This window comes from Trachypithecus francoisi, unplaced genomic scaffold (assembly GCF_009764315.1).
Source record: "Trachypithecus francoisi isolate TF-2019V2 unplaced genomic scaffold, Tfra_2.0 Lachesis_group5, whole genome shotgun sequence".
NCBI lineage: Eukaryota > Metazoa > Chordata > Mammalia > Primates > Cercopithecidae > Trachypithecus > Trachypithecus francoisi.
This window is the reverse complement of record NW_022681470.1, coordinates 104,003,576-104,030,371: the sequence shown is the minus strand read 5'-3', so window position 1 is coordinate 104,030,371 and position 26,796 is coordinate 104,003,576. Positions and strand designations below refer to the sequence as shown.

The window sequence follows — 26,796 nt, the reverse complement described above, 5'->3', positions numbered from 1 at the left end:
TTTAAATTCAAATCTATTCGAATCTAACATCCAGACTCTTTTTTGTTAGACTGTGTTGTCTTACTGTGTGCCAAATCTTAATTTAGAGTTATGAAAACAAAGAAGCTATCACAGAGGAATTTAATAGCTATAACTATTTTGGCAGAAGTGAGTCTTCATGACATGCCTGAGCGGCAAGGCTTGTAACCATTACAGTTCTCAGGAAATTTAGTTCAAGATCAAGATGGAGAATTAAATGCCAAACCTTTAATGTCAATGTAAGGGCAACAAATTAGTGTAAGGGGGGATTTTTTGGCCCTTATTTTGGCTAATCTCAATAAAAATCAAGACAGGTTTATGATAGAAGGATCTTCAATTAGATTTATGAGACTTAAGACTGGTTTCTCATTTTTAAGGAAAGTATTTCTTTGACAAATTTGTTTTTCAGCAAATCACAAACAGATAATGCTTAGTGCTAGTATAAGACAATAGTTTGAGGCTGGGCGCGGTGGCTCAAGCCTGTAATCCCAGCACTTTGGGAGGCCGAGACGGGCGGATCACGAGGTCAGGAGATCGAGACCATCCTGGCTAACACGGTGAAACCCTGTCTCTACTAAAAATACAAAAACTAGCCGGGCGAGGTGGCGGGCGCCTGTAGTCCCAGCTACTCGGGAGGCTGAGGCAGGAGAATGGCGTAAACTCGGGAGGTGGAGCTTGCAGTGAGCTGAGATCTGGCCACTGCACTCCAGTCCGGGCGACAGAGCAAGACTCCGCCTCAAAAAAAAAAAAAAAAAAAAAAAGACAATAGTTTGAAATGAAGAATAAGCAGAAGAAAATAGCATTTCTTCATGGTACATTTACATTATAGCTATTGTAGAGCATTAAACCTATCAGGTCTTGAACATAGTAGGCAGTGATATTGTTTGAGACTAAATAAATCAGGTACTCTGCCATTCTTCAGCACAAATGCTTTGGAGCAAGACTTGATCTTGGGCCATAACCAGGATAACAAGACATCTAGGAAAACTTACCTTCCGATTATAAACCTAACCGTGTATTAAACAAAATTAAAAAAAAAAATAGGTAGAAATAAATCCTAGGATAGGCTACATTTCCAAAAACTTGAAAAACTTTAATAAAACCTTTTTTAAAATTGAAAAATCGGATCTAACTAAACTAAAGAGCTTCTGCACAGCAAATAAAATTATCATCAGAGTGAACAGACTACCTACAGAATGGGAGAAAATTTCTGCAATCTATCTATCTGACAAAGGGCTAATATCCAGAATCTACAAGGAACTTATGCAAATTTAGAAGAAAAAAACAACCCCATTAAAAAGTGGGCAAAAGATATGAACAGAAACTTCTCAAAAAAAGACATATATGTGGCCAACGAACATTTAAAAAAAAAACAGCTCAACATCACTGATCATCAGAGAAATGCAAATCAAAACCACAATGAGATACCATCTTATGCCAGTCAGAATGGCGATTACTAAAAAGTCAAGAAACAACAAATGCTGGTGAGGTTGTGGAGAAATAGGAACACTTTTACACTGTTGGTGGGAATGTAAATTAGTTCAACCATTGTGGAGGACAGTGTGGTGATTCCTCAAAGATTTAGAACCAGAAATATCATTTCACCCAGCAATCCCATTACTGGGTATATACTCAAAGGAATATAAATCATCCTATTATAAAGATACATGCACGTGTATATTTACTACAGTACTATTCCCAATAGCAAAGACATGGAATCAACCCAAATGCCCATCAATGATAGACTAGATAAAGAAAATGTGGTACATATATGCCATGGAATACTATGAAGCCATAAAAAGGAATGAGATCATGTCCTTTGCAGAGACATAGATGAAGCTGGAAGCCATTATTCTCAGCAAACTAACGTAGGAACAGAAACCCAAACACCACATGTTCTCACTTGTAAGTAGGAGCTGAACAATGAGAACACATGGACACAGGGAGTGGAACACTTACTGGGGCCTTTTGGGGGAGGGGGAGGAGGAGAGCATTAGGGAAACAAGCTAATGCACGCTGGGCTTAATACCCAGGTGACATGCCTGAGTGGTAAGGTTGATAGGCACCGCAAACCACCATGGCACATGTTTACCTATGTAACAAACCTGCACATCCTACACATGTACCTCAGAACTTAAAAAACTAAAAAAAAATTTTATATAAAAAAGAAATCCCTATAAAAATGTTTCATTAACCAAATCCTTTATCTTCAATTTGCATGGAAGCTACACTTACAGAAACATGCCCTGAAGAGATGAATCTATTCTGAGTTTCATCTGAAAAGTTCACTGTCTTTAAGAGTTCTCTATTCCATTCTATTACCACTTTTTTTCTAAGTTTCTCACATCTACATTAAATTATGACAAACTAAGAAGAGCAAGTTCAATACTTAATGCCATGAAACAGAATTTCCATTATTAATTTCACACTGGGCAAGAGACTGCTGAGCAATCAAATATTTTTTCTATTTTTGGAAACAATCATAGAAATTTAAAGAATTGTTGCCAGGAAAAACTGTATATTCTCTGCTGTGTGCTTTTTTTAAGAATGCCAACTAACTCTCTTTCTGAAATGATCTCAGTATCACTGTTACCTAGATTAAACAATAGCTTCTGATTGCCTTCAAAGGTCCCTTTCAATCCTATAAAATTTATGTTGCTATTCCAAGTCACAGAAATCCCAGAAAAATAGAAGTCCACTGAAACGGGTTTCTATTTTTTTTTTAAACAGATACTAATCACTTCACTACTTAACCAAATAAAGAACCTTCTATATGCAAGGCACAATTTGAACATGATAATGAAATTAACCAACTCTATACTCATTTCTTTTCTCTGATCATACTTTTAATTTTTCCTAACAAAGGAAAATGTTTCCTTACAAAGTAACATGCAGCTACCTACTGGTATCTCCATTTCAATGTCTGACGGGGCACCTCAAACCTATTATGTCACAAACTGAACACAGTACCTGTCCCGCCCCCCTAATCTTTCAATCCTTTTCCTCCAAATTGCTTCTCTGGTGGTAGCAACACCATCCACCAAGTCTCCCAAAGCAGAAACTTACTTTCTGCTTCATCCTTAGTGGCTACTCAGTCACCAAATGCTGTGAATTTTATTTCCTAAAATGTCTATTTCTAAATCTCTCTAAAATCTTCAAATCTCTGCCATTATCACTATCACTGCCCTAACAATATAGTCTCGTTTCTCCTCCAGGCTTTACTAATACACCTCATCTTTTCCCCCATGGACTTACCCTTCCCCCTCTAGTCATTCTCTATACTGTTTCTATAGTCATTGTCTAAACAGCAATGCAATGGCAATTCTCCCTTGCAGAACACTCTTCACGGACTACAAAGCCAAAGACCTGCAGCGCTAATATGTAAAGTTACTGTATTCAGTGATGTGCTCTCTGCCTGCCCCTTCCACATCATCTCCTGATATCTTCTGCTATAGTTTGAATATCTGACCTTCCAAACCTCATGTTGAAATGTGATCTCCATGTGGGAGGTAGGGCCTAGTGGGAGGTGTTTGGGTCATGGGGCAGATCCCTCATAAATGTCTTGGTGCTGTCCTTGTGGTAGTAAGTTCTCACTCTATTAGTTCCTATGAAAGCTTGTTGTTAAAAAGGGACTGGCATGCCGCTTTCTTCTCTCTCTTGCTTTCTCTTTTGCCATGTGATCTCTACACCCACTCCCCTTACCCGTTGACCATGAGTGGAAGCAGCCTGAGTCCCTCACCTGAAGTAGATACTGGTGTCATGCTTCTTGTACAGCCTGCAGAAATGTGAGCCAAATAAACCTCTTTTCTTTATAAATTTCCCAGCCTCAGGTATTCCTTTACGGCAACATAAAAATGGATGAAAACAGAAAATTGGTACTGAGGGGTGGGGTGTTGCTATAAAGAGACTCGAAAATATGGAAGCAGCTTTGGAACCGGGTAATGGGCAGAGGCTGGAAGAGTTTGCAAGGATCAGAAGACAACAGAAAGACTGAGGGAAAGTTTGAAACTTCTTAGAGATTGGTTAAGTTGTTGTGACCAAAATGCTGATAGAAATACAGTCAGTAAAGGCCATGCTGATAAGGTCTCAGATGGAAATGGGGAACTTAAGAATTAGAGCAAAGGTCATCCTTGTTACACCCTAGCAAAGAACTTGGCCGCACTGTGTCCATCCCCTAGACTTTTATGGAAACCCTATGGTATCTGGTGGAAGAAATTTCTAAGCAGTAAAGCATTCAAGAAGTGGTGTGGCTGCTTTTAACAGCTTATAATCAGATATGAGAGCAAAGAAATGACATAAAGTTGGAATTTATAATTAAAAAGGATATAGAAGCCCAGGTGCGGTGGCTCAAGCCTGTAATCCTAGCACTTTGGGAGGCCGAGACGGGTGGATCACGGGGTCAGGAGATCGAGACCATCCTGGCTAACATGGTGAAACCCCGTCTCTACTAAAAAATACAAAAAAACTAGCCAGGCGAGGTGGTGGGCGCCTATAGTCCCAGCTACTCGGGAGGCTGAGGCAGGAGAATGGCATAAACCCGGGAGGCGGAGCTTGCAGTGGGCTGAGATCTGGCCACTGGACTCCAGCCTGGGCAACAGAGCGAGACTCCATTTCAAAAAAAAAAAAAAGATGCAGAACATAAAATTTTAAGGAAAGAATATTTTCAAGAGAGGAATGTAAGGATGCTGTGGAGCAACCACTTCCTAGAGAGATTAGCAAGGATAAATCTTTGAGGTAGCTCCTCACATCACAGGCCCAGAGGACTAGGAAGACAGAATGGTTTGGGAGGGACAAGGCTTTAACACTTCAGGATGCTGCTCTCTGCATCCCAGCCCCTTCTGGTTCCAGCAATGGCTCAAAGGGTCCCAGGTACTGCTTGGGCAACAGCTCTGGAGGGTGCAAGCTGTAAGCTTTGGTGGCTTCCATGTGGTATTAAGTCTGCATGCAGCATGCAACAGTGGTGGAGGCCTTGGCAGCTTGTAACTAGATTTCAGAGGATATATCAGAAAGCCTGGGTTCCCAGGCAGAAGTCTGCTTCAGTGGTGGAGCACCTCCAGGTAGTCCTCACTGGGGCACTGCCTAGTGGAGCTGTGGAGTTCTGTTGCTCCCATCCAGACCCCATAATCATCCTTAAAAAACCTCTGGCATTCAGCTTTAACCTGTGAGAGAAGACATGTGGGTGCCAACTGGCAAAGCCATGGGGGTAGGGGTGCCCAAGGCCTTGGGAGCCCACCCTTTGTACTAGTGTGCCTGGTATGCAGAACATGAAGCCAAAGGAGATTATTTTGGAGATTTAAGATTTAATGTCTGCCCTGATAGGTTTTGGACTTACAAGGGGTCAGTTACCCCTTTCTTTTGGTCTGTTCCTCTTATTCCTCCCTTTTGGAATGGGAATGTTTACCCAATGCCTGTAGAATCATTATATCTTGGAAGCAAATAACTTGATTTTGATTTTACAGATTTACAGCTGTGAGGAACTTGCCTTGAGTCTCAGATGAGACTTTGGATTTCTGAGTTGGTGCTGGAACAAGTTAAGACTATTGGGGACTGCTGGGATGGAATGATTATATTTTGCATGTGTGAAGAACATGAGGTTTGGGTGGCTAGGGGCAAAATGCTACATTTTTGATATTTGACCCTCTAAACCTCATGTTAAAATTTGATCCCCAGTGTTGGAGGTGGGGTCTAATGTCAGGTGTTTGAGTCATAGTGTGGGGTGGATCTCTCATAAATGGCTTGCTGCTGACCTTGTGGTAATAAGTAAGTCCTTGCTCTATTAGTTCCTGTGAAAGCTGGTTGTTAAAAAGAGCCTGACACCTCCCTTCCCTCTCTCTTGTTTCCCTTCCCACCATGTGATCTCTGCGCACACTGGCTCCCCTTACACTTCTGCTATGAGTGGAAGCAGCCTGAGTCCCTCACCAGAAGCAGATGCTGGTGCCCTTCTTCTCATACAGCCTGCAGAACCATGAACCAAATAAATCTGTTCTTTATACTCAGCCTCAGGTACTCCCTTATAGCAACAAAGAAATGGACTAAGAAACCCTCTTTTGTTTCTTCCCCATTTTTATGCCTCTCTTTGATCTAACATCTCAATTTTAGAAAGCTCTAGCATAGGTACAGAGAGCAATCTAATGAGCCAAGTGTTAGATTGTAAGTTAGTCTACTTAATTTTGATTAATTATATTATTATGCTTGTATTTATATAAAAATATAACAGCTAAAATACACAACCAAACAAAACAAAAAACAAAACCAAGCTTGAGTGAGGTGGAGCTATATTTAATATTTAATGAAAGCCTGCTTTATAGGCCCGTAAGTATATAGAAAATGCTTTGGCTTAAAATACAGTCCTTTAGGTTTTCTAATCAACACCCAACTTGTATGTTTCTATCCCAGAAAATAAATGATAAATCCAGATACTAGCTATGAATTGTCATTCGAAATTTTAAGTATAAAAATGTTTCTTAGTGTCTTTCACATTTTCTGCTATCCATTTTTTTAAGCATTAAGATGAGTGATGTAGAGTTCAAAGGAAAAACACTAAGATCATTTTCTACTCCAGCAATCTGCAGTAAATACAAACTAATGTACTCTTTTCTCTTCCCTATATTCAACAACTTTTGTATCTATGATCCAGCTGCTCCAATTACAAATCCTCTCTGTACAACAGTCAAACATGAAATTTTATTAGTCATTAGATCACATTATACACTTTACTCTGCACATAAGGGAAAAAAATTATAGCTAAAGTTAGAGAAATGTTAGAGAGAAATTGTGTTGCAGAATTTTTATTTTGCTGTATACACATTGCATAATAATTAGGGAAGAATAATTTATTTCAAACTGAATATAACTTTCAAATATATCCCCTGGTTCATGAATAAAGATATGCAATCAACAACAGTTAAACAATGAGCTTGATGAGCTTTTGGCCAAGTGTGTTACTTTTTTTTTTTTCCCCAAAAATTACTAAGGTGAAACCATGAATAAACACAATAGAATAAATGATGAAATTCACGAATAGTCCTTTGACTAGTGCTTATGTAACAGATTCATAAACGCATCTATAAATAATAACACTATCAGATGATGCTCTTAAAAACATTATACAAACTTTTAGAAAAATGAAACTTTTGGCAGGGCAAAGACTACTGAGATAGGCTACATGATTTACAATTAATTCTAAAAGTGATCACCAATAAATTCTTCCGGCTCTGTGTGGATGGAAAGCCATTCAATCTTAAGAAAATTAGGTAGAGGTATCTGTTTTAAATATGGTAGAAAACTTACAATACAAACGAAAATTGGTTCCGAATTCACAGCAGAGAGATCTCCCACTGAAACGTTTATATGGGGAAAATGTCTCTCTTGGGACAAACCCTTTTCCTAACGTTATCATAGGGAAAGGATGTTAAGTGATATTACCAAGTTTACTAAGATTCGCTAATTTACATTAATATCCGGTAATGACAGGATGTTGTGCTCATAAGTGCTGCTCTATAGAACAGTTAATATACCATACCAGGTGAGGGAGAACTTCTGGTACTTCTTACCCTGGCATCATATTCAAGGACAAAAGGAGGAAAGTCGATCTGTTCTGGTGATATGGCAGAAAACAGCTGGTGGAGGCTGTCCACATGGTGGATTTTGTCCTTCAGTCCTGAGACAGAAAAGGTGGTAAAAAACCATGTTGACACCTGATTAATAGAAGAGAAAAAATAATTTAAGCTAGTTGCCATAGTTAGAAACATAAACACAATTTGGAAAATTTATAGTAGATAAAAACTATATTTCAAAATCTTAAAATAACTAGTGTTTTTCAAAGTGCAATTTGAGTTGTGCAATCATCAGTTTAGTTGATTATTAATAACATTAAAAAGAAGAAACAAGGATAACACTGACTAGAGACTATAAGAAGAATGAGCTTTGTTTCATGAAGCTTTTGTTTCCATTACATGTATATAAGTTCCCATGTGTGCAGTGTGTTAGTGCTGTACTACATGCTTCTTACTGTGGGTTGTAGTCAAAACCGTTGCATTATTTGGTAGAATAATTGGTGTTCCAGTCTTCTGAAAATGGTTAATATCTCCAAATCTCACACTGTGAATTTTTCAAATGAGACTGAAAAGAAAATTTGTGCCAATATTTGGGACTTATATATTTTCAGCTGATGCTTGGCAAGAGTTTCTTTCTCGAAGTCCATCAAAGTGAATCACTTGTAGGTGTGATGTCATCTTTGTTCATTTCACCTGACAACATGCAATCCCTCTCTAAAAGCTAGTCTGCAAAATTTGTTGGTTCCCCAAAAAAGGATAAAAAATTCTTGATACCAAACAATACTGACATAAACTAGTAATGGCTTGAACTTAAAAATTACTGTTTATCTAAATTGGCAATCACAAATTAGTCCATGTTTATCAACATACTATACAATAGTCTTATGAGGCAGGTATGATATTGTTGCTATCCCCATTTTACTTACAGAAGAAGGTAATGTATGTAAGAAATAGTAAACTGTTTTGAAAAGGACCATTATAGTAAATAGTGCAGGCTTCTTATAATAACATTACCAGAAAATTGTTCACAAGGCATGCCTGAAGGCCCTTGGAGCAGTGCAATATTGCAGGCAGGACAACATGAAAATTAATTAGGAGGCTGCTGTGTCATTTCAAGTAAAAGCTGACAGTGGGATGAACTAATGTAGAGCCAGTGGGAATAAAGATACAGACATAAATTTAAGCAATTGTAAACACACAGAACTGATGCAATGTGCTAGGAGATGAGGTAGAGAAAGTGCTCCAGAAAGGCTCTCTGGTTTCTGGCTTAGGCACTTGGGTAGGCAGTAGTCCCATTTACTAACACAGAGAACACAAACAGCAGTTCGGGAATAGGTGGAAGAGGAGTACATGAGGAGATCTGTTTAAAAATGTTGACCTTCAGGGTCCTATAAGACACCTAAGTAGAGATACCTAATCAGTAGTTCAATACCAAGGTCAAAGCCTAAGAAGGATAATGATGATGATGATGATGATGATGATGATGATGATAAAAATGATGATGATGGCTTACATTTACTGAGCACTTATTATACGTCAGGTAATGTTTTAAGTATTTTACATGTATTAACTCATTTCATCTTTCAATAACCCTAAAAGATAGGCGCTATTATTAATCCCATTTTATAGGGGATAAAATTAAAGCATAGAGAAATTATACTACTTGCCTGAGATGACAAATTGGTAACTGGTAGAGCTGGGATTAGAACCCAGGTCATCTGAATCTTGAAACCATAGTTCTAAACATTAGGCTTTATTGCCTCCCCAGATATATGTTTGAAGATTGCATATATTTTGGAGGGTCACTGAAGAAATGGGAATAAAAAAGGTATAGAATTAAAGATGAGGGTGGAGAAACACGGAAACACTAACACTCAAAGGATTCAAGCAGGAAGCCAGGGGCAGTGGCTCATGCCAGTAATCCCAGCACTTTGGGAGGCCAAGGTGGGAGGATTACTTGAGGCCAAAAGTGTGAGCCCAGCCTTGGCAACACAGCAAGACCCCAACTCTACAAAACTACAAAATAAAAAAAAATTAGCCAGGCATGATGGTGCATGTCTGCAGTCCTAGCTACTCCGGAGGCCAATGTGGGAGGATCCCTTGATGCCAGGAGTTCTAGGTTACAGAGAGCTATAATCACACCACTGCACTCCAGTGTGGGTGACAGAGTGAGACCGTCTCTAAAAAGAGATGAGAAGAGAAAGAGAGGCCGACAAATGAGACTGAGAAGCAGCAGCTACAAGTAGGAGAGAAACCAGGCATGGTAAATTTCAAAGAAGCCAAGACAAAGTGTGTCAAGGAAGAAGTGATCAACTGTGCTTAAGGCTGCAGGGAATGCAGGTAACATTGAGAGAGAAAAGTGTCTATTAGATTCAGTGACCCAGAAATTATGAATGATTTTGGTGTGAAAAGCTTCAGCTGGCACAGCAGGATAACCACACTGGAGTCATTTAAAAGGTACATGAGAAATGGAGATGGTGAGCATAGAACAAAGATTATACTAAACAATTTTGGTCGTAAAGTAGAGGAGAGAAAAATAGATCTTAGCATTTTTAAACGCTGATAGATAATTTGGATCCAGCAAAGCAGGAGAGGAGAAAGACGCTAACCACTGAAAAGAATTTCCTAAGGAAATGGAAATACATTCTGTAGTTTACGGTCTGGGAAAAAATGCCTAGATTCAAATCTAGCCTTTGCTACTAACTGTTGGTTATCTTGGTTCCTTAATCTCTCTAAGCATCAATTTTCTTACCAGTATAGTGGGACAACTACTGCTAACTATTTCACAGGTATACTGCAAAGCTTAGGCAAGATAATTCACAGGAGGAACGGGCAGATAGCAAGTGCTCACAAAACTTAAGCTAATGTCATTACTGCGGGATCCACAGCACAGGGAGAGGGACTGTCCTTCATTAAGAAGGACATTAATGAGATGTGTTCATTAAAATGTAACACATTTTTGTGACAGAGAAAAAGGGGGCAATGATAAGAACAGTTAGCAAGTAGGTTTGGAGTGGGAAGGTAAAGATAAAGAGCTCCTTACTGATGACTTCTATGCGTGAAGAAAGCAGTACAATGGATTATTTCAAGTTTAGGTTTGATGGTCAGGTGCGATAAAAGGGTAAGAGGTCCTAGGTTAATTTAGGGTGATTGACAAGAGTGGATGAAGTGATGAAATGTCAGTTTTTAGCTTGATAGAGAAGAAAATAAAGGCAAGATGATATTTTCAGAAAGAGTAAAAAGACCGAGAGACTAGATGTCTTGATGAAGTCAAGATGTAGGCTTAGGTAGTGGGAATACAACTGTGAGCAAGACTGCTATATTCTAGCCCTCATGGATCTTGCTGGCTCATGTATAAGGAAGAAAATTAAACATGCAACTAAAATAAAAACATAACAATGATAACAGACTACAGAATCTAAAGGGGTTACAATGCAAGAACAGCTACTAGCTGCAGGATTGGTCAGGGAAGGATTTCTATAGAAAGTAGAGCTGAGACCTGAAGGTCAAGCAGGAGGTAGCCATGGGCAGAGGAGGTAAGTGTATTCTGTTAACAACAGCATAAACAAGGCCCAGATGAACAAAGAGCAAGAAAAGAGGCAGGGACTGATGGGCTAATGGCTTATAAGGGTTGCCCACAAAGGCGCTGGAGTCACATACAACCAAAACATCAGGACCACAACTCAAGATCACTTAGAAACCAGGAAATTAGCAGTCACAATGGTGACAGCAACAATTAAGTTGCTGAGCTATTATCTTAATACTCTGGGCATGTAGTACACATAAATTCTAGATTTAGCCAAAGAGAAAAATACTGTACCTTTGAACGAAATGTGGGATGAACAAAATAAACAGCCTTCAAATTTCTCTTGTACCTGATCCAAAAATAAAATGACAAAAAAAATTAGTATAAGTTCATGCCTAAAACCAATTACTATCATAGACTATTAACTATTTGCCTAGGTATATAAACATAATCAGAGAAAAATAAAGGCAGCTATAATTTACAGATTGAATTTTAGGTGAGAGTCAAAAACAAACCAGAGAACATTTCATTTTTTAAAGTATCTGTTTTACAGGAGATATTAAGTGCTTCTGTCAGCTGAGCTAGAGCCACCTATAGGTAGGATAAAGTTAAGTAAATTTGCATTTAACAAATTTATTGTGTGTCATTTTTTAATATGATGCTAGAATCTCTGGGATCAGAGCTAAACAGCAGCGAAATCACTTAAAATTAGAGCAAAAATTTAAACTAAAAGTTTCAATGGTCATATTACAACAACTAGCAGAATCTGCTGTGTTCCAGAAATTGTAGAGGCCTTCTACTTAAATTCTCCTAACAATTCTACGAGCGCAGCATTATTACTGCAGGTATTTTAGCCCTCCCAAAGTCACTCAGCCATCAAGTGGCAGAGCCAGGAACTGAACCCAGGCAATAACGCTCCAGAATCATACTCCTATCCACTATTCCATCTGGCCTCTCTACGTGTGCCTGAGACTTTTTTCAACAGTTCAATAATCAACATCAGGTCATGTGAGGTTAATTGGAAAGGACTTCAGAGAAACAGTACAAACTATTTCACAGTTGAGGCCTGTTCCACGTTAAAGAACTGGTTAGTGGTAGAAGCAGAACTACAGTGGAGTGAAGCTTCCTTTCACATATACAACCCACATTCAGAGAAAGCTAAAAAGGTGTCTATTGGGTAATGAAAGCTTTAATATTCCTAAATAAGATGAGATTTAATGGGAGAAGTAGGATAGCTGGAAATTTACGGTAACTTGCCTTCTTTGTACCCTAACTGTAAAATGGGCTTCTCAATGTAATCCACACAGACATTGTGATGCTACAAATAACAAAACAGCTAACAGGAGGGTTGGGTGCCACTTTTTATTCAGAAAAAAATGTTAATAAGAAAAAATGTAAAACACTACATTTCATCTTTGCTACAGTGGGGTGTCATATATTTTCTGGTTAAAATTTCCATTATCGGCCAGGCATGGTGGCTCAAGCTTGTAATCCCAGCACTTTGGGAGGCCAAGATGGGTGGATCACGAGGTCAGGAGATCGAGACCATCCTGGCTAACGTGGTGAAATCCCATCTCTACTAAAAAAATACAAAAAACTAGCCGGGCGTGCTGGCGGGCGCCTGTAGTACTAGCTATTCGGGAGGCTGAGGCAGGAGAATGGCGTGAACCTGGGGGGCGGAGCTTGCAGTGACCTGAGATCCAGCCACTGCACTCCAGCCTGGGTGACAGAGTGACACTCCGTCTCAAAAAAAAAAAAAAAAAAATTTCCATTATCATTTCAAGGGAAATATGCTTTAATGAAAATAATTTTCTAGCTCCAAGTCAGTAACCTGGGTTCAAGTCCAAATTCTGCATTTACTGTTGTGAGACTTTGGGCCATATTTCACCTTGCAGAATGTCAATATCTTCCATTTTTCAAACACAGATAGTATCTTTCCTAACCAACTCCTGGGTTAAAGGATCAAAGTAAATAATGTTTATAAATGTATTTTAATAAGTATAATACATCATATAAATAGAAGATAGTATTTTTGTTATTTTATACACAAAGATTGGTAATGTAAAAAGTTTACATATGAATTTACTTTAATGCAAAATAAGTTTCAGTTAGGGAGGGTCTCCTATGATTGAAATATCTAATCTATGTGTGATAAAAGTCTTTCTTACATGAAATATCCTTTCACAGAATACAAAGCAATGTTTGCCACTGCTTGATATTAGAAAAGAAAGAAACTATTTCCCCTTCATAATTTGCAAAAATAACTAACTTGACATCAACAACATCATAGAGTTTCTTCAGGAAGTCAGAGTCCAGATGATTGTATTCGCTGGTCAGTGTGTGAAAATACACTAATACATATTCCTTCACAGCAATGTGATCCATCACATGAATGAAATATAAGAGAGCCTAAAAGAAAAAAGGGGGAATAAAGGTGAAGATCATTTTGAACAGTAGTCTATTTCACAGAGGCCAAGAAAAAAACAAAACAAAACAGAAGATTAACCTACTGTCTGCCCTAGTCATTACAGATGGATAAGTCAGAGTGATAAGTATCCATTCTCTTTAAAAAGATCTCCAGGAAAGTGAATCATCCCAGTGTTTAATAATTCTCGTAAGTGCTACAGTACAATTCCTTTCTGTCTTGTTCTAAGTGATAGAGGAGAACAATCAGCCTCTATCCTCTAAAACAATTCTTCAAATACTGGAAAAAGTTCTTGGATCAACGGTCAGGTTTTCCCTTTCTAGGATAATGATATCAAAATCATTAGAAGTAGAATTTCTATACTTTTAATCATTTTTGAAGTTTCTGCTTGAATTCAAAGTCTTTGCAGTCTGTACTCAGAAAGAGACTCATGGCCTGCACATAACCAAGAATTACTATAGAAAGATATAATGAGTGGTGCCTCACATGATTCATGTTGAGAGCTAGTATTTTTAGATCTTTAGTGCCAGTCTGAAGGAGGACATTGAGAGCAGGTTGAATCAGTAGATGACAATAGGTTGGGAAGCATTTCTAGAGCTCTGAAAGATTCAAATTTAATGTGACCCAGATCAGTTATAGAAATATTCCATTACAAAAATGATGAATTTAAGAGAAACACTAAAAACAAAACAGAGATACAATATAGGCAGGGCCAGTATGACCCAGTGGTTTAGCTGTAAACACTCACATAGAAAAAGCTAAGAGGTAATAACTGAGGGATTACTATAAAACAAACTGTTTTCCAATTCTTCTTCAGGTGAGTCCTTGACATTAACATGGTTGGATTAACATGGACTAGGATCCAACTGCTACCAGCAGACAGAAGGGCATTAAGAAAACACAGTATCTTTCCATTCATTACCTGCTTTAGTAACAATTATTATTATCATCATCTATGTCAATATTTTACAGGAAATGATATATCATGAATATCCAGAACCCCAGGCAAGTACACACCAAAATCAAATGCAAGGATTTATGGTTTTATTGGTATTAATCAAATTATTGATCATGAAAATGAATGTCACACTGATTATTAAGAACATAAATGATTACAGATAGAAACATACTAATGGTATAATTTTAATCAGTTTAGTTATTCCCTCCGCACGCGCGCGCGTGTGTTGTTTGTTTGTTCGAGACAGGGTTGCTCTCTGTCACCTGGGCTGGAATGCAACGGCATGATCTTGGTTTTGGAGATCTTGCAACCTCTGCATCCTGGGCTCAAATGATCCTCCTGCCTCAGTCTCCCAAGTAGCTGGCACTACAGGCATTGCCCATCATGCCTAGCTAATTTTTGTATTTTTCGTACAGATAGGATTTCGCCATGTGCCTAGGCTAGTCTCGAACTCCTGGACTCAAGTGATCTGCCTGCCTCAGCCTCCCAAAGTTTTGGGATTATAGGCATGAGCTACCACACCTGGCTGTGTGCATATTTTTATTATTCATTATTATTCTTTTTTCTCCTCTTACCAGATTGCTGCTTCATCCTCTTTCTGTCCATTCTCCAACCCCCACCCCAGGACAATTAGGATACTCCTTTTTGGCTTTGAATTCAACTTCTTAAGTTTTTTTCACTATATAACCTATACATGATGAAAAAATGTGAAAGACAAATTCTCTCCCAAACCATGAAATCCCTTTCCTTGAGATATTTTCCTTGTTTTTGTGCTTAAAAACAAACAAATAAACAACCCAATGAAGGTCAATGTAGATACAAATTAATGTATCACTGTTTCTCCTATTAAATTATATTCTAAACACTTCTCTACAGTACTTGCCTCTATAACCATAATTTATAAGGGTCACAGAATATCCTATTTGAATGCACCATAATTATCTGTGAGGAATTTAAGTTTTAACTTGTTGCTACAAATGACCCTGCGAATAATATGCCAGGTTCGGTGCTTTCACAGTTTTTTTACCCAAACAACAGTGACTGAGAGTCTGAGGACTTAGCCAGAAGTAATTATCAGCTTTTGTCCAACTGGTTTATCTGAAATTCTGTGTAATTCTGCATTTTTAAGTATACAATTTTTTTTTACCATGGTTAATAATTACTGATCAGTTCAAGTTATTATCCTTTGAAGTCAGTTCCTAACAAAACTGATATTCTAGGATTCTCTATATATTTATCTTGTGGGTTCAATTGTCCCTTGTATGAGTATTCTGATTTGAATAATGTCAGGGCCTATAGCTACTTCCATACTTTGGGCTATTTCCTTAGTATAAGTTTTCAGAAATGGAATTAATGGATCAATGGGTGTGATCACTTTTACAGTTTCATCTTTGATAACAATAATTAATTAAGAGTTAAGGTACCTCATTTTAATTCACCTTTTTTGGACTACTAATCACGCTGAATATTTTCTTATTTTTATCTACCAGTTCCATTTCTCTTTTATGAATCATCTATTTCTGTTCTTTGCCTCCAAATGAAGGGATTACAGAATGATGCTATCTTGGGTAAACTACATTTCTGTTTTTTTCTCTTCTAATAGATACTCAAAAATTAATTTTTCTTTTTTCAAAGAAGAATTTGATTACACAATTATAATACAGAATGATTCCAACCACTTACTAGTTACATCACACCCAAAACAAAGCAGCAGTGGTTTTGGAGATCATATTACGGTATTCCAGTATTTTTATTTCTTGGACAGAGAAAAATCAAACCCCTAATTGAACTGAAATGATGCAGGTCCACTCACAGAACCAGGTCTGCTCCTCTGTCAGTGATACACAATTCAGCCGTGATTCATATTGTAGGCCTTGATTCCAAATTCATATACAACTTATTTTTTCAATCAACATTATTTGTAAAACAGAGCCTTTTTATGGCTTACCTTGTCCATATCTATTAATGTTACAGGAATGTTTCTTCCAACTACCACCATCACTGTTCGACCACAGTTATCAACACCTATAAACAGGAAATGTAATCAGAACTCAGAAACTTCATTCCAAGAATATTATTTGTCTTAGGCTCTGACTTTATAAAATATTCTACGTGAATTTAAAAGATTGAAAACAAGGAAGTATAAGTTGCTCAAATTTCATCTTCCAATTTTTCTACTCTGCACATGACAACATCTTTTTTTTAAAGCTTCATGAGGGTTTTGATCACTGCCCTTTTAAGAGAAGACCTCTCAAAGATTTTAAATCAAGAACAGCCAAAGATCTTTTAAAATGTTTTATTATTTTCTAGAGATAGGATCTTGCTCTGTCCCTAGGCTGGACTACAGTGGAGTGATCACAGTTTACTGCAGCCTCTATCTCCAACTCCTGGGCTCAAGCAATCCTCCCATCTCAGCCTCCAAAGCAGCTGGGACTACAGGCATGCACCACCATGCCTGGCTAATTTTTTCATTTTTTTGTAGAGATGGGGGTCTCGCTATGTTGCCCAGTCTGGTATTGAATTCCTAGTCTAAAATGATCCTCCTGTCTCCACCTCCCAAAGTGCTGCAATTACAGATATGAGTCACCATGCCCAGCCTCCCAAAACCTTTTATAAACAGCTTTTTGCTTAAGCTCACTACAACTTTTAATAACATTAGAGATCCAGGAAAAACTAAATAGCACTCAAATCTGAAAATTACTAAAAAGTACTGTCTGTAAAAGAAATAGAATGGAGAAAGAGTGGGAATCTGGGAACTTTCACTCTCTCCATCACATATTTATGTAAGGTTTGAATTTTGTAGTAGCAAGTACATGGTACTTTTAAAAGCAGACACATTTTTTAAAAGAAAAGGGACACTAGCATGAAATAAAGTTGGCTAATGCAGAACTATAAGTTGAAAATTTTATAGATTAGGATGTTATTTTTAACATCTTGATGACAGGCAAAACTATCTTCATTAGTACAAAACCATTTTGTTCATAGATACAATAAATGAAATCACAGAAAAATGAATTTTCAAATAGCATGATTGGTAGGGCTCTAAATTAGTGAAAGAATAAGTTACCATATATTTAAGCTCACCTGTTTGGTATAAGGCTTTTAGAGAAGCAATATCAGACAGATCCTCAGATCTTGCTTGACATAACCAGCGATTATAACTAGGGAAATAAATGATATAATCATTATAATAAACCCTTGGAAATTAAATTTACAAATGGGACCAATTTTTGATACCTTTCCCTGACCCTAAAAATTTTCAAGTATATATTTCATTATAATAGGGAAGGAGTTAAAGAAGCATTAAACCATGTAGAATCTCTACTACATGTTATTGATAAAATAAACACAAATGAATTATTGAGAAAGGAAGGTGTTCATTATTTTAAAAATCCTTATGATTAAATGAAGATTGTACAGGTAAATAGCTAAGATACCAAGTATCCAAACTAACCTTGTTTTAAAATACTATTGTTTTCCTTTACTAAAAACATGCATAGAGAAAGTCTAAACCAATGGCAGAGCTCCAAAACCGATGCTCACTCACTCAACAAGGATTCGAGTGGTTACTCTATGATAGTTACTGAGAATGCTATCATGAAAGGACATGGTTGCCTCCCTCAAGAAGTTCACTTTTCAGGGGAAAAACAGGCAAGTGCTGTACATGTTATGTGGGATCACAAAGGAGTTGGGTAAATTTATCTGGGAAGTTTATCTGGGAAGTTCTGGAATATTTAATCATCAGTTAAACAAACTAGTTGTAGTGATATCCCACAGACCAAATCATATGGACTGCAGTTTGGCTTTGGCTAAGAGGATGTTAAAGCTGGAAGAGACATTAAAGACCTTGTAGAGGGAAATGACATGCAAAAGATTAATGGTCAAGTTCATCTCAGACTTCCCAGCCTATTAAATGGTAGAGTTGAGTTTGAAGTTGCACTCAGGTCTCTAGATTTCCGGAAAGGTCAGTGCTTTTTCTACTGTATCATACTAATTTCTTGAAATAAAAGTGCCACTTACTTGATTGTGAACAAGCTTTCAAGACACCTAAATGTATGAAAAGAAACTCTGAAGTGTCTAGATCACATATAGCAATATCCAGTAACAACAACATCAAAAAGCTTAACTAAGAGAGAGGAGATGTGGCTTCTAATCCTACTGCTTTTGGTGAAAACTTACTGAAGTCATTTACCTTTATGGAATTCAGTTTCCTCATCTGCAAAATGGTGTTCATATGGGAGGGAAACCTTTCAGCTATAAAGTACAATTGCATAACTAAAAATATTTAATGGGAAGTCTATCACATACAGACTGAAATCAACAAGTGACATGCCTGTTAGTTACACAGATACTGTTACTGCTTATGAAAAACATAGTGGTACTGCATTACTTCTATAGACTGCCTTCTCAAACTTGTGATTTACCAATCTATGCAAATTGAAAAGTCAATTAGCTTTTTTTTAATTAATTTTTTATTAATTCATTTTTATTATTAATTAAAAGACAGTAGCTTTTAATTTTGTTTCAAAATATAATTTCAAAGTCAAGAAAACACCTATGTTTATTGTAGTTCTCCCTAAATCATATGCACTATTCCCTATTTTCACACCATCATTTCCTATTTACACTAAATCAAAATTTTATTTCTTTACTTAAAAAATTTTCTTTGACAAATAATGCACATAATGTTTGATATATGGATACATTGTAAAATGGCTGAATTAAGCTAATTAACACATCCATTGCCTCACATATTTATCATTTTTTTCAGTGAGAATAGTTGAAATGTATTCTATTATCAATTTTTGGGTATATAACACATTCTTATTAACTACAGTCACCACATTGTATAATAAATCTCTTATTCCTCTTTTCTAACTGAAATTTTGTATTCTTTGATCAACATCTCCCCAATCCCACCCCAATACCACCAGCACACCTGATAACCACTGTATTCTCTGTTTTTCTGAGTTCAGTTTTTTTAGGTTCCACATATAAGTGAGATCATGCTGTATTTGTTTTCTGTGCTTGACTTATTTCACTTAACATACTGTCTTATATCATTAGTATGAAGGTTAAAAGACAAAACTATTAAAAATAATAGCAACAATAATTTGTTAAGAGACAAAAATAATATAAAAATGTAAATTATGACATCAAAAATGTGGGAGTGAAGAATAAAAGTAATAGAGTTTATCACGTTTTTAAAAATCATTCTATTATATACTTTCCAATTGTTTATAATGAGACTAAACAGCAAAATATATATTACATCCTACAGGCACCACAGGTCCTAGCAAAGCATAAAACAGGAATTCAATTAATACCTATTAACTTCTATACTCTGTTCATGTATCCACTGGCTCATTTTTCAAAGATTTATTGAATAAATGCAGTGGTTTCATCATAGTAGGTACTGAATTCTTTGCTAAATGAAACAATAAACATGAGTATCATGCAAGATATTTTGGGGCCTGAGATGAATAAAAAAAGGCTCTTGAGTTTAAAGTTGCATATGTGAGACAGACATATTACAGTACAAAGAAAACTAACTTTGTAATAAGAACAAAACACCGTAACCAGAAGTCTAAATACTCCATCAATCAAATATGCATGCTGAGAAGGGGACTGGTGGTGAGGTAGGAGGTGGGATGAGAAGGAGTAGAGTGGAGGCAAATTCTAGATATGTTGTAGAAACAAATGCTCCCTTCTTGGTATCCCCAAAGACTTCTACCATGTTCAGTGCAAGACTTTACACACTTATTGGAATGGCTATTTCTATTACATTAGACCACCAGATAGAGAATATGTCATATTTGTCTCTGTATTTCCAGCCACTCCCTAGGGTAGTTACTGATACTCAATCTCTATATCTCTCTATCTCTATCTCTATTTATCTATATTCAATGAACTCTGAAAAAAAATTTTTTTAAACTAGAACTCAGGTGTACAAAATGGAATACATCATCCTTAACTGGTAACACTCACATAGCTGGTATATGCATGGTCCACTTAGAAGACTAGTTATATAATTACTCATCTTTAATTAAGTAATAAGCACTCTAAAATCTACCACTGTAACAAAAATTAGCACTTTCACAATAATCTTCATCTAATCATGTGCTACTTCCCACTGTTATCTGGAATTCCAGGTTAATCACTTATTGCTTTCCTTTTTATATCGTTTTAAATTCAATTACATGTAGTCAATGTAAGACATTTTTTGTTTGTTTTTAACTATTTAAAAAAGCTTATCATACTGTATATAATCTCTTGGGTCTTATGTTTTTGACTTATCATATTGCTAATATTCATCCATATCACTGGATTTCAATGTTGCTGACTGATTTGGACAATTACAAGTTGAACATCCCAAATCCAAAAACACAAAATCTGAAATTCTCCAAAATCTAAAACTTTCTGACTGCCAACATGACAATTGAAAAAAAAAAAAAGCTCAATGGAACATTTCAGATTTTGGGGATTTGGGATGTTCAACTGCTAAGTATAATACAAATATTTCAAAATCCAAACAAATCAGAAATCTGAAATGCTTCTGGTCCCAAGAATTTTGGATATGGCATACTTAATCTGTATGTATCATGTATTCATACTAGACAAAAACTATAGATGTTTTTCATTCACTCTCTCACTGATGGGCACTTGGGCCGTTTCCAGGGTTTTGCTATTGTGAAGACGGCTACGATCAACTTATTTTGCGTGTCTCCTAGTATACATGTGCATGATTTATCTTGAGTAGACACCAATGAGTGAAAGTGCTAGGTTACAGGGAATGTTTAATTTTAGGAGATAAGGACAAACCTCTTTTCCAAAGCATTGCACCAAATTATACTTCTATTAGCAGCATATGAGATTCTGTAAATCTCTGTCCTCGCCAATACTTGCTACTGTTATAGATGTTTTAGTGTTTTCCAGTTGGAGAGGTTAGAAATGGTAAAGCATTTCTCCAGTCAATAACGAGGCTGAGATTCTGGTCATGTTGACTTGATTCTTTCTATGAGATGCCTGTTCCTATCATTTTTCCATTTTTTATTGGGTTATTTGATTGTTTCTCACCAAGTTGTAGTTCTTTACACATTCTCGATGCTAATCATTTGTTGTGTGTTTTGTGAGTCTCTGCCCCCATTCCGTAACTTGCTTTTCACTTTGTTTAAGCTTGGCTCTACTTTCTAAAGTTCTTAATTTTAATATAGTCAAAATTATTTTTTCTTTGGTAGTCAATGCTTTTCATGTGCTTAAAAAAATCTTCCCTTTCTCTAAGGTTTGAAGGATACTAACTTAACTTCTTCCACAGGTTTCAAAAATTTTAAATATTTAAGTTCTTAATCATCTAAAGTTTGGGATTTGTCCATAGTGTGAACACAGAAATAGTATAAACTCTAAAATGTTTTAAACCTTGATTGATGATTAACAACTTGAGATCTAAAGATAGATTTTAGTTGACAAAATCTCTATGAACATATTTATGGGGAGAAGTTTATAGTTTACATCAGATTCTTTAAGGGTTCATGATTTTTAAAAGGTTAGAATCACTGCTGAGACACTGGTCCTGCTCTGGTTTCTAAGGACCATGCAACAACTCATGATTGCAATCTTCATCAGGTTTCTTCTTTATTCTAATTAAGTCTCTGCCATTCCCACTATAGATTGTGTAAGTCTGATTATTTAGTCATAATTTTAAACAAATCAACAGTTGGGAAGAGTAAAAGCAAAAGATTGTTACTCTTCTCACTCAATGGACAGTACCATCCTTTTTTTCTAAACTTCATTATTCAAAGAATATTTCATGTTTTCTATTACATTTCTTATAAACAGCACCTCACTTTTTGCTATAGTGTTTTGTTTTGTTTAAATAAAGACATGGAATCTTTTGTTCCAATCCAAAAATCAAAACAAAGCTAAAAGGAAAATATGAACTCAAAATAGTTTCTGCGTTTCCTACAGGATATTTCCCAAATATCCTATACAGAATATTTTCTTATTCCAAATAAACAAACTTCTATTATTTTATGGGCAAACATAATAATCATGGATAAATAAGAATACAAAATATGTCAAAATGGCAGAAAAAAGTAGCCACTAGAGTGCTCTAAAGGCAGAAATACGAATTAGTTTCTCAATGGGTTGCAACCAACTGAGGTTGGACACTGTTCTCACAAAGCTAATATAAGCCAATTATTTTCCAGTTAATAAATTACCATCCACCTGTACAGCCAACAGCTCAGTGACAAAAAAATTTTAAACTATATCATTCTTAAAAGACTAATAACCAACCCATCTGTGTAAAATCATAGCCCAGGAAAAATTCTGTCTTTGGAATTAATACAGGCTTTCCCAGACCTTATACGACCGACCCATCCTAGATTTAGTTAAGATCCTTGTTGTATGCTCTTATTGACCCTGTACAGTAATTTAAACAATTATTCATATAACTAATTAGTTTAACATTTTTCTCCTCTGCAAGACCCTAAGCTCCATGCAGGAGGGTGCTATATCTATCTTGCTTGTCACTTTATTACTAGTAGTATCCAGCACAACATTTGGCACATTAGTAAAAGCCTATTAAGTATTTAATAATGAAGAAGATAATGATCTTGTTGAGAAAAATGACATAAGGGTCACAGGCAATTGAATCTTAAGCCAGTCAAGTAATACTAATAAAAAAGGAAATAAAATATTCCTGTAAAATAACGTGAAGAGTTTCAAAAGCAGTATTTTTGAAAAAGAATATCTAGGTTGCTTCCTAATTTTGGTAAGTAAACTAATGTCTACCTTATGATACACCCAAATCAGAATCACAACTGGATGACAGACCTGGATTAGAAAACACGTCTAATTTTTCGCATGTTAAAAACAATTATTTTGAAGAGATACTGAGGTGGCAAGGCAGTGCTACGAAAGGACTGACATAAAACTATTGCCAATCCATGTGACCTTTAGTTTCGTTACTGATGGAAGAACTGAAGGCTTTCGAAAAGATATTTACTAACTAAAAACCTACTTACTTTTACATTTGTTCAACCTAAGTAATTAACATAATCAACAGAAGCCAGACTCAATATGTGAAAATAAAAGCCTGATTCAGAAATATCAAGAGAAAGAAATTTTTAAAACTACAACCTACAACCTCAAATACGGCTGAGCATGCAAACAGATGACTTATAGCTTAGTTATATCATAAACTCCTCAACAAACAGCCATCAAAAACTTTTTGGTCTCAAGACCAAAATATATCTATACAAAACACAGACATTTTTATGTTTTTATAAATTATTGAGGACCTTAAACATCTTTTGTTTGTGTCATTTATATCTACCAGTTTTCACATTAGAAATAAAAAGAGAAATTTTAAAAATAAACAATGAAAAACCTATTTTGTGAACATAATTTTTTAAAAAAGTTGTATTTAGAAAAAAGAGTTGTATTTTTTAACTTGCAAATCCCTTTAATTTCTGCTAGATTCTCATATGTGCGTTTGCATTTAAATTACTGCAATATCACATACTGAGTGGCCTCCAGAAAACTCCATTGAACACTGTGAGAGAATGTGAATGAAAAAGAAAAATAAGTCTCAGTAATGTTATGATTTTTTTCTTTCCTTTTCTTCTTTTTTTTTTTTTTGAGACAGGGTCTCTCTCTTTCACCCCGGCAGGAATACAGTGGTGTGATCACAGCTCACTGCAATCTCCACCACCTCCTAGGCTCCTCAGCCTTCTGCATAGTTGGGAACAGAGGCATGCGCCACCATGTCTGGCCATTTTTTTTTTTTTTCTTAAGAGACAGGGTTTCATGAACTAGACTCAAGCAATCTAACCACCTTGGCCTCCCAATGTGCTGGAATTACAGGCATGAGCCACCATGCCTGGCCACATTATAAAAACAGTTTATCAGGTTCCCTGGATCACACTTTTGAGAAGAAAACAGAGTATCAGGTTCCTCCCTGGACCATACTTTTGAGAATTGGTTATCACTGTTAAAACAAAATAGCAAGAGGCCAATTAGCTTAGGGTAGTTTCTGTACCAGGAACCCTTACATAACTATATCACAGCTTAACTTAGAAGAATCCCTTGTAACTGATTAATTTTAGAAACAAACAAACAAAAAGCAACTAAACTGAGTTTCAGCCAATCACAAATGGCAAACTAGCTGGATCATACCCAAATAAAGCAAATGCCTAGCTGTAGCCAATCAAGTAATTTCTTTACTTTGCTTCTGCAATCAGTCTATAAAAGTCTGCTGCTCATGCTGCTACAGTGAAGTTCTCTGAACTGCTTCTGGTTTTGAGTGCTGTCTGATTCATGAATACTACTTTGCTCAAATAAACTCCATTAAGTTTATTTTTTCTAAAGTTTTTAACATCACTCTGAAGTAGTCTGCTTTGTAGATACAAGAGAAGACCTCATTTTCAATCATCACAGACACTGGGCACATAAATGGGAAATCAGAAGAATCTTTTGGTCAGACATAGCTCCTTACTCAAGCAAATAGCTTTGGGAGCCACAGGTTATGCTCTTCTCCAAGCCTGCAACTATGTGTTGACTTCACACACACAACCTGACTGCAGTTCTGAACTTCTGTCTCAATACCTCTGACATCTCAAGGTAGTGTGGCTCATTCATGGACTTCCAGAAGATGGGGAGTACTTTATCTCTGTGTACTTGCAACTAGAATATTTTCTTGTAGAATAGGTGTTCATTGTTTCCTAAACAAAATGGAAAAAGTCAACTGTGTTACAAATGTGACTCTCAAGATCAAGGTCCTCTACCAATACAAAGGATAATGCTTTACATGCTATAGGACTCCCTTCCAGAAAGTGTGGAATCAGTGAATATAAATTTATTTTAATACCGGCTTAAACTAAGTTACTAAGTAAAGCTAATCAACTCACTTAGAAAAACAACAACAACAAAACCAGCAACCAGTCCAAAGACAAACTTAAAAATTCCAGATATCTGTACCATTTCATGGAAAAATGAGTTAGGTATGTAGTAAGTTTGTGTGTATTTGTGTGTGTGTGTGTGAGTGAGAGAGAGAGGGAGGGAGAGAGAGAAAGAGAAAATGGACAGAAGAGAACAGGTTGACTGATTTCAGAAAGGTGATAATTATGTGGTTCTTTGTATGTGAATATAAAAAGTCTCTCGTCCTTTTCCAACTCCTCTGACATTGGCTTGTGTAAGTGGGTTGAAGGTGAGTAGAGAAGGGAGATACGCTACAGGGGCTACGTTGAAGGATCTTCCTTAAGTAGCTGTAACTGTGGGCAAGCCACTCCGTGGGATCAATTTACTTCATGTAACATAATGGAGTCACACTAGGTCAGTGATTTAGGGCCCAAAAGGATCATCTAAGAAACTTTAGAAAGAAGATTTCTGAGTCCTTTCCATGGAGGACAGGAAGTTTGATATAGGAAGTTTGGTGTGGGGCACAGATTTTTAACAAGCACTCTTAGTGATTCTAATGCTGATAGACTGTGGACCTCATTTTGGAAAACTATTAACAAATGATCACCAAAATTCCTTCTAACTATAAAATACTGGTGAGAGATCACAGACCAGTGATTCTCAAAGTGTAGTCTGTAGACTCCTAAAGAGATCTTGACGTGCTTTTAGGAGGTTGTAAGATCAAAACTATTTTTGCAATAACATTGTTTGTGTTTTTCACTGCATGGACATTTACATTGATAGTGCAAAAGCAACTGATGGGTAAAAACAGTTGATAATAGCCTTACCACAAATCAAGGCAGTGGCACCAATAAACAAAAAAATCCAGCTGCATTTAAGAATGTCTTCGATGGAGAAGTAAAGATTATTACTTTTATTAAATCAGTCCTTGAGACCTCATCTTTTTAAATTAATGCAAGACAAAATGGGAAGAACACATAAAGCACTTTTGCATATTGAAGTGTGAAGCTGCCTTGAAGAAAGTCGCTATGTGATTGAGTTGTGAGCTGGACTAGTTGCTTTTTTTCATGCAGCACCATTTTTACTTCAAAGAATGACTGGCAAACTATAGTTATTCAACATGAATATTTGGCAGGTGTTTTCCCAAAAATGAATAAGTGACCCTGACATTTCAAGAAAAATAACCAACAGTATTTGTTGCCAACGATAAAACTTGAGCTTTAAATATATATATATTTGAAATATTTTTATTGTCATCAGAAGCTTGGCAGTTCCTAATATTAAATACTTTTCTGATGAGATTGGTGATACTGTACAATTGATACTAACAAATATAATTTTTTGATACTGTGTAATGAAATGTGTCAATATTTGGAGCTCTGAATAATTCAAT

The 26,796-nt window shown here is 36.4% G+C and overlaps 1 protein-coding gene across 3 annotated transcripts in view; it reads right to left on the bottom strand.

Moving 5' to 3' along the window:
- The window catches only part of GDAP2 (ganglioside induced differentiation associated protein 2), a 64,900-nt gene that overhangs the window by 6,438 nt on the left and 31,666 nt on the right, over nucleotides 1–26,796 (bottom strand). For 2 of the 3 annotated variants that reach the window (XM_033196425.1, XM_033196426.1), the window contains exons 9-13: nucleotides 17,568–17,644; nucleotides 16,432–16,508; nucleotides 13,370–13,509; nucleotides 11,395–11,449; nucleotides 7,572–7,715 (exon numbers count right to left, since the gene is read on the bottom strand). In XM_033196425.1, coding sequence (XP_033052316.1) covers nucleotides 7,572–7,715; nucleotides 11,395–11,449; nucleotides 13,370–13,509; nucleotides 16,432–16,508; nucleotides 17,568–17,644 — 493 coding nt within the window. Of the gene's footprint in view, nucleotides 1–6,284; nucleotides 7,716–11,394; nucleotides 11,450–13,369; nucleotides 13,510–16,431; nucleotides 16,509–17,567; nucleotides 17,645–26,796 lie in introns of those variants that run through there. The other variant, XM_033196427.1, reaches the window with a different exon arrangement.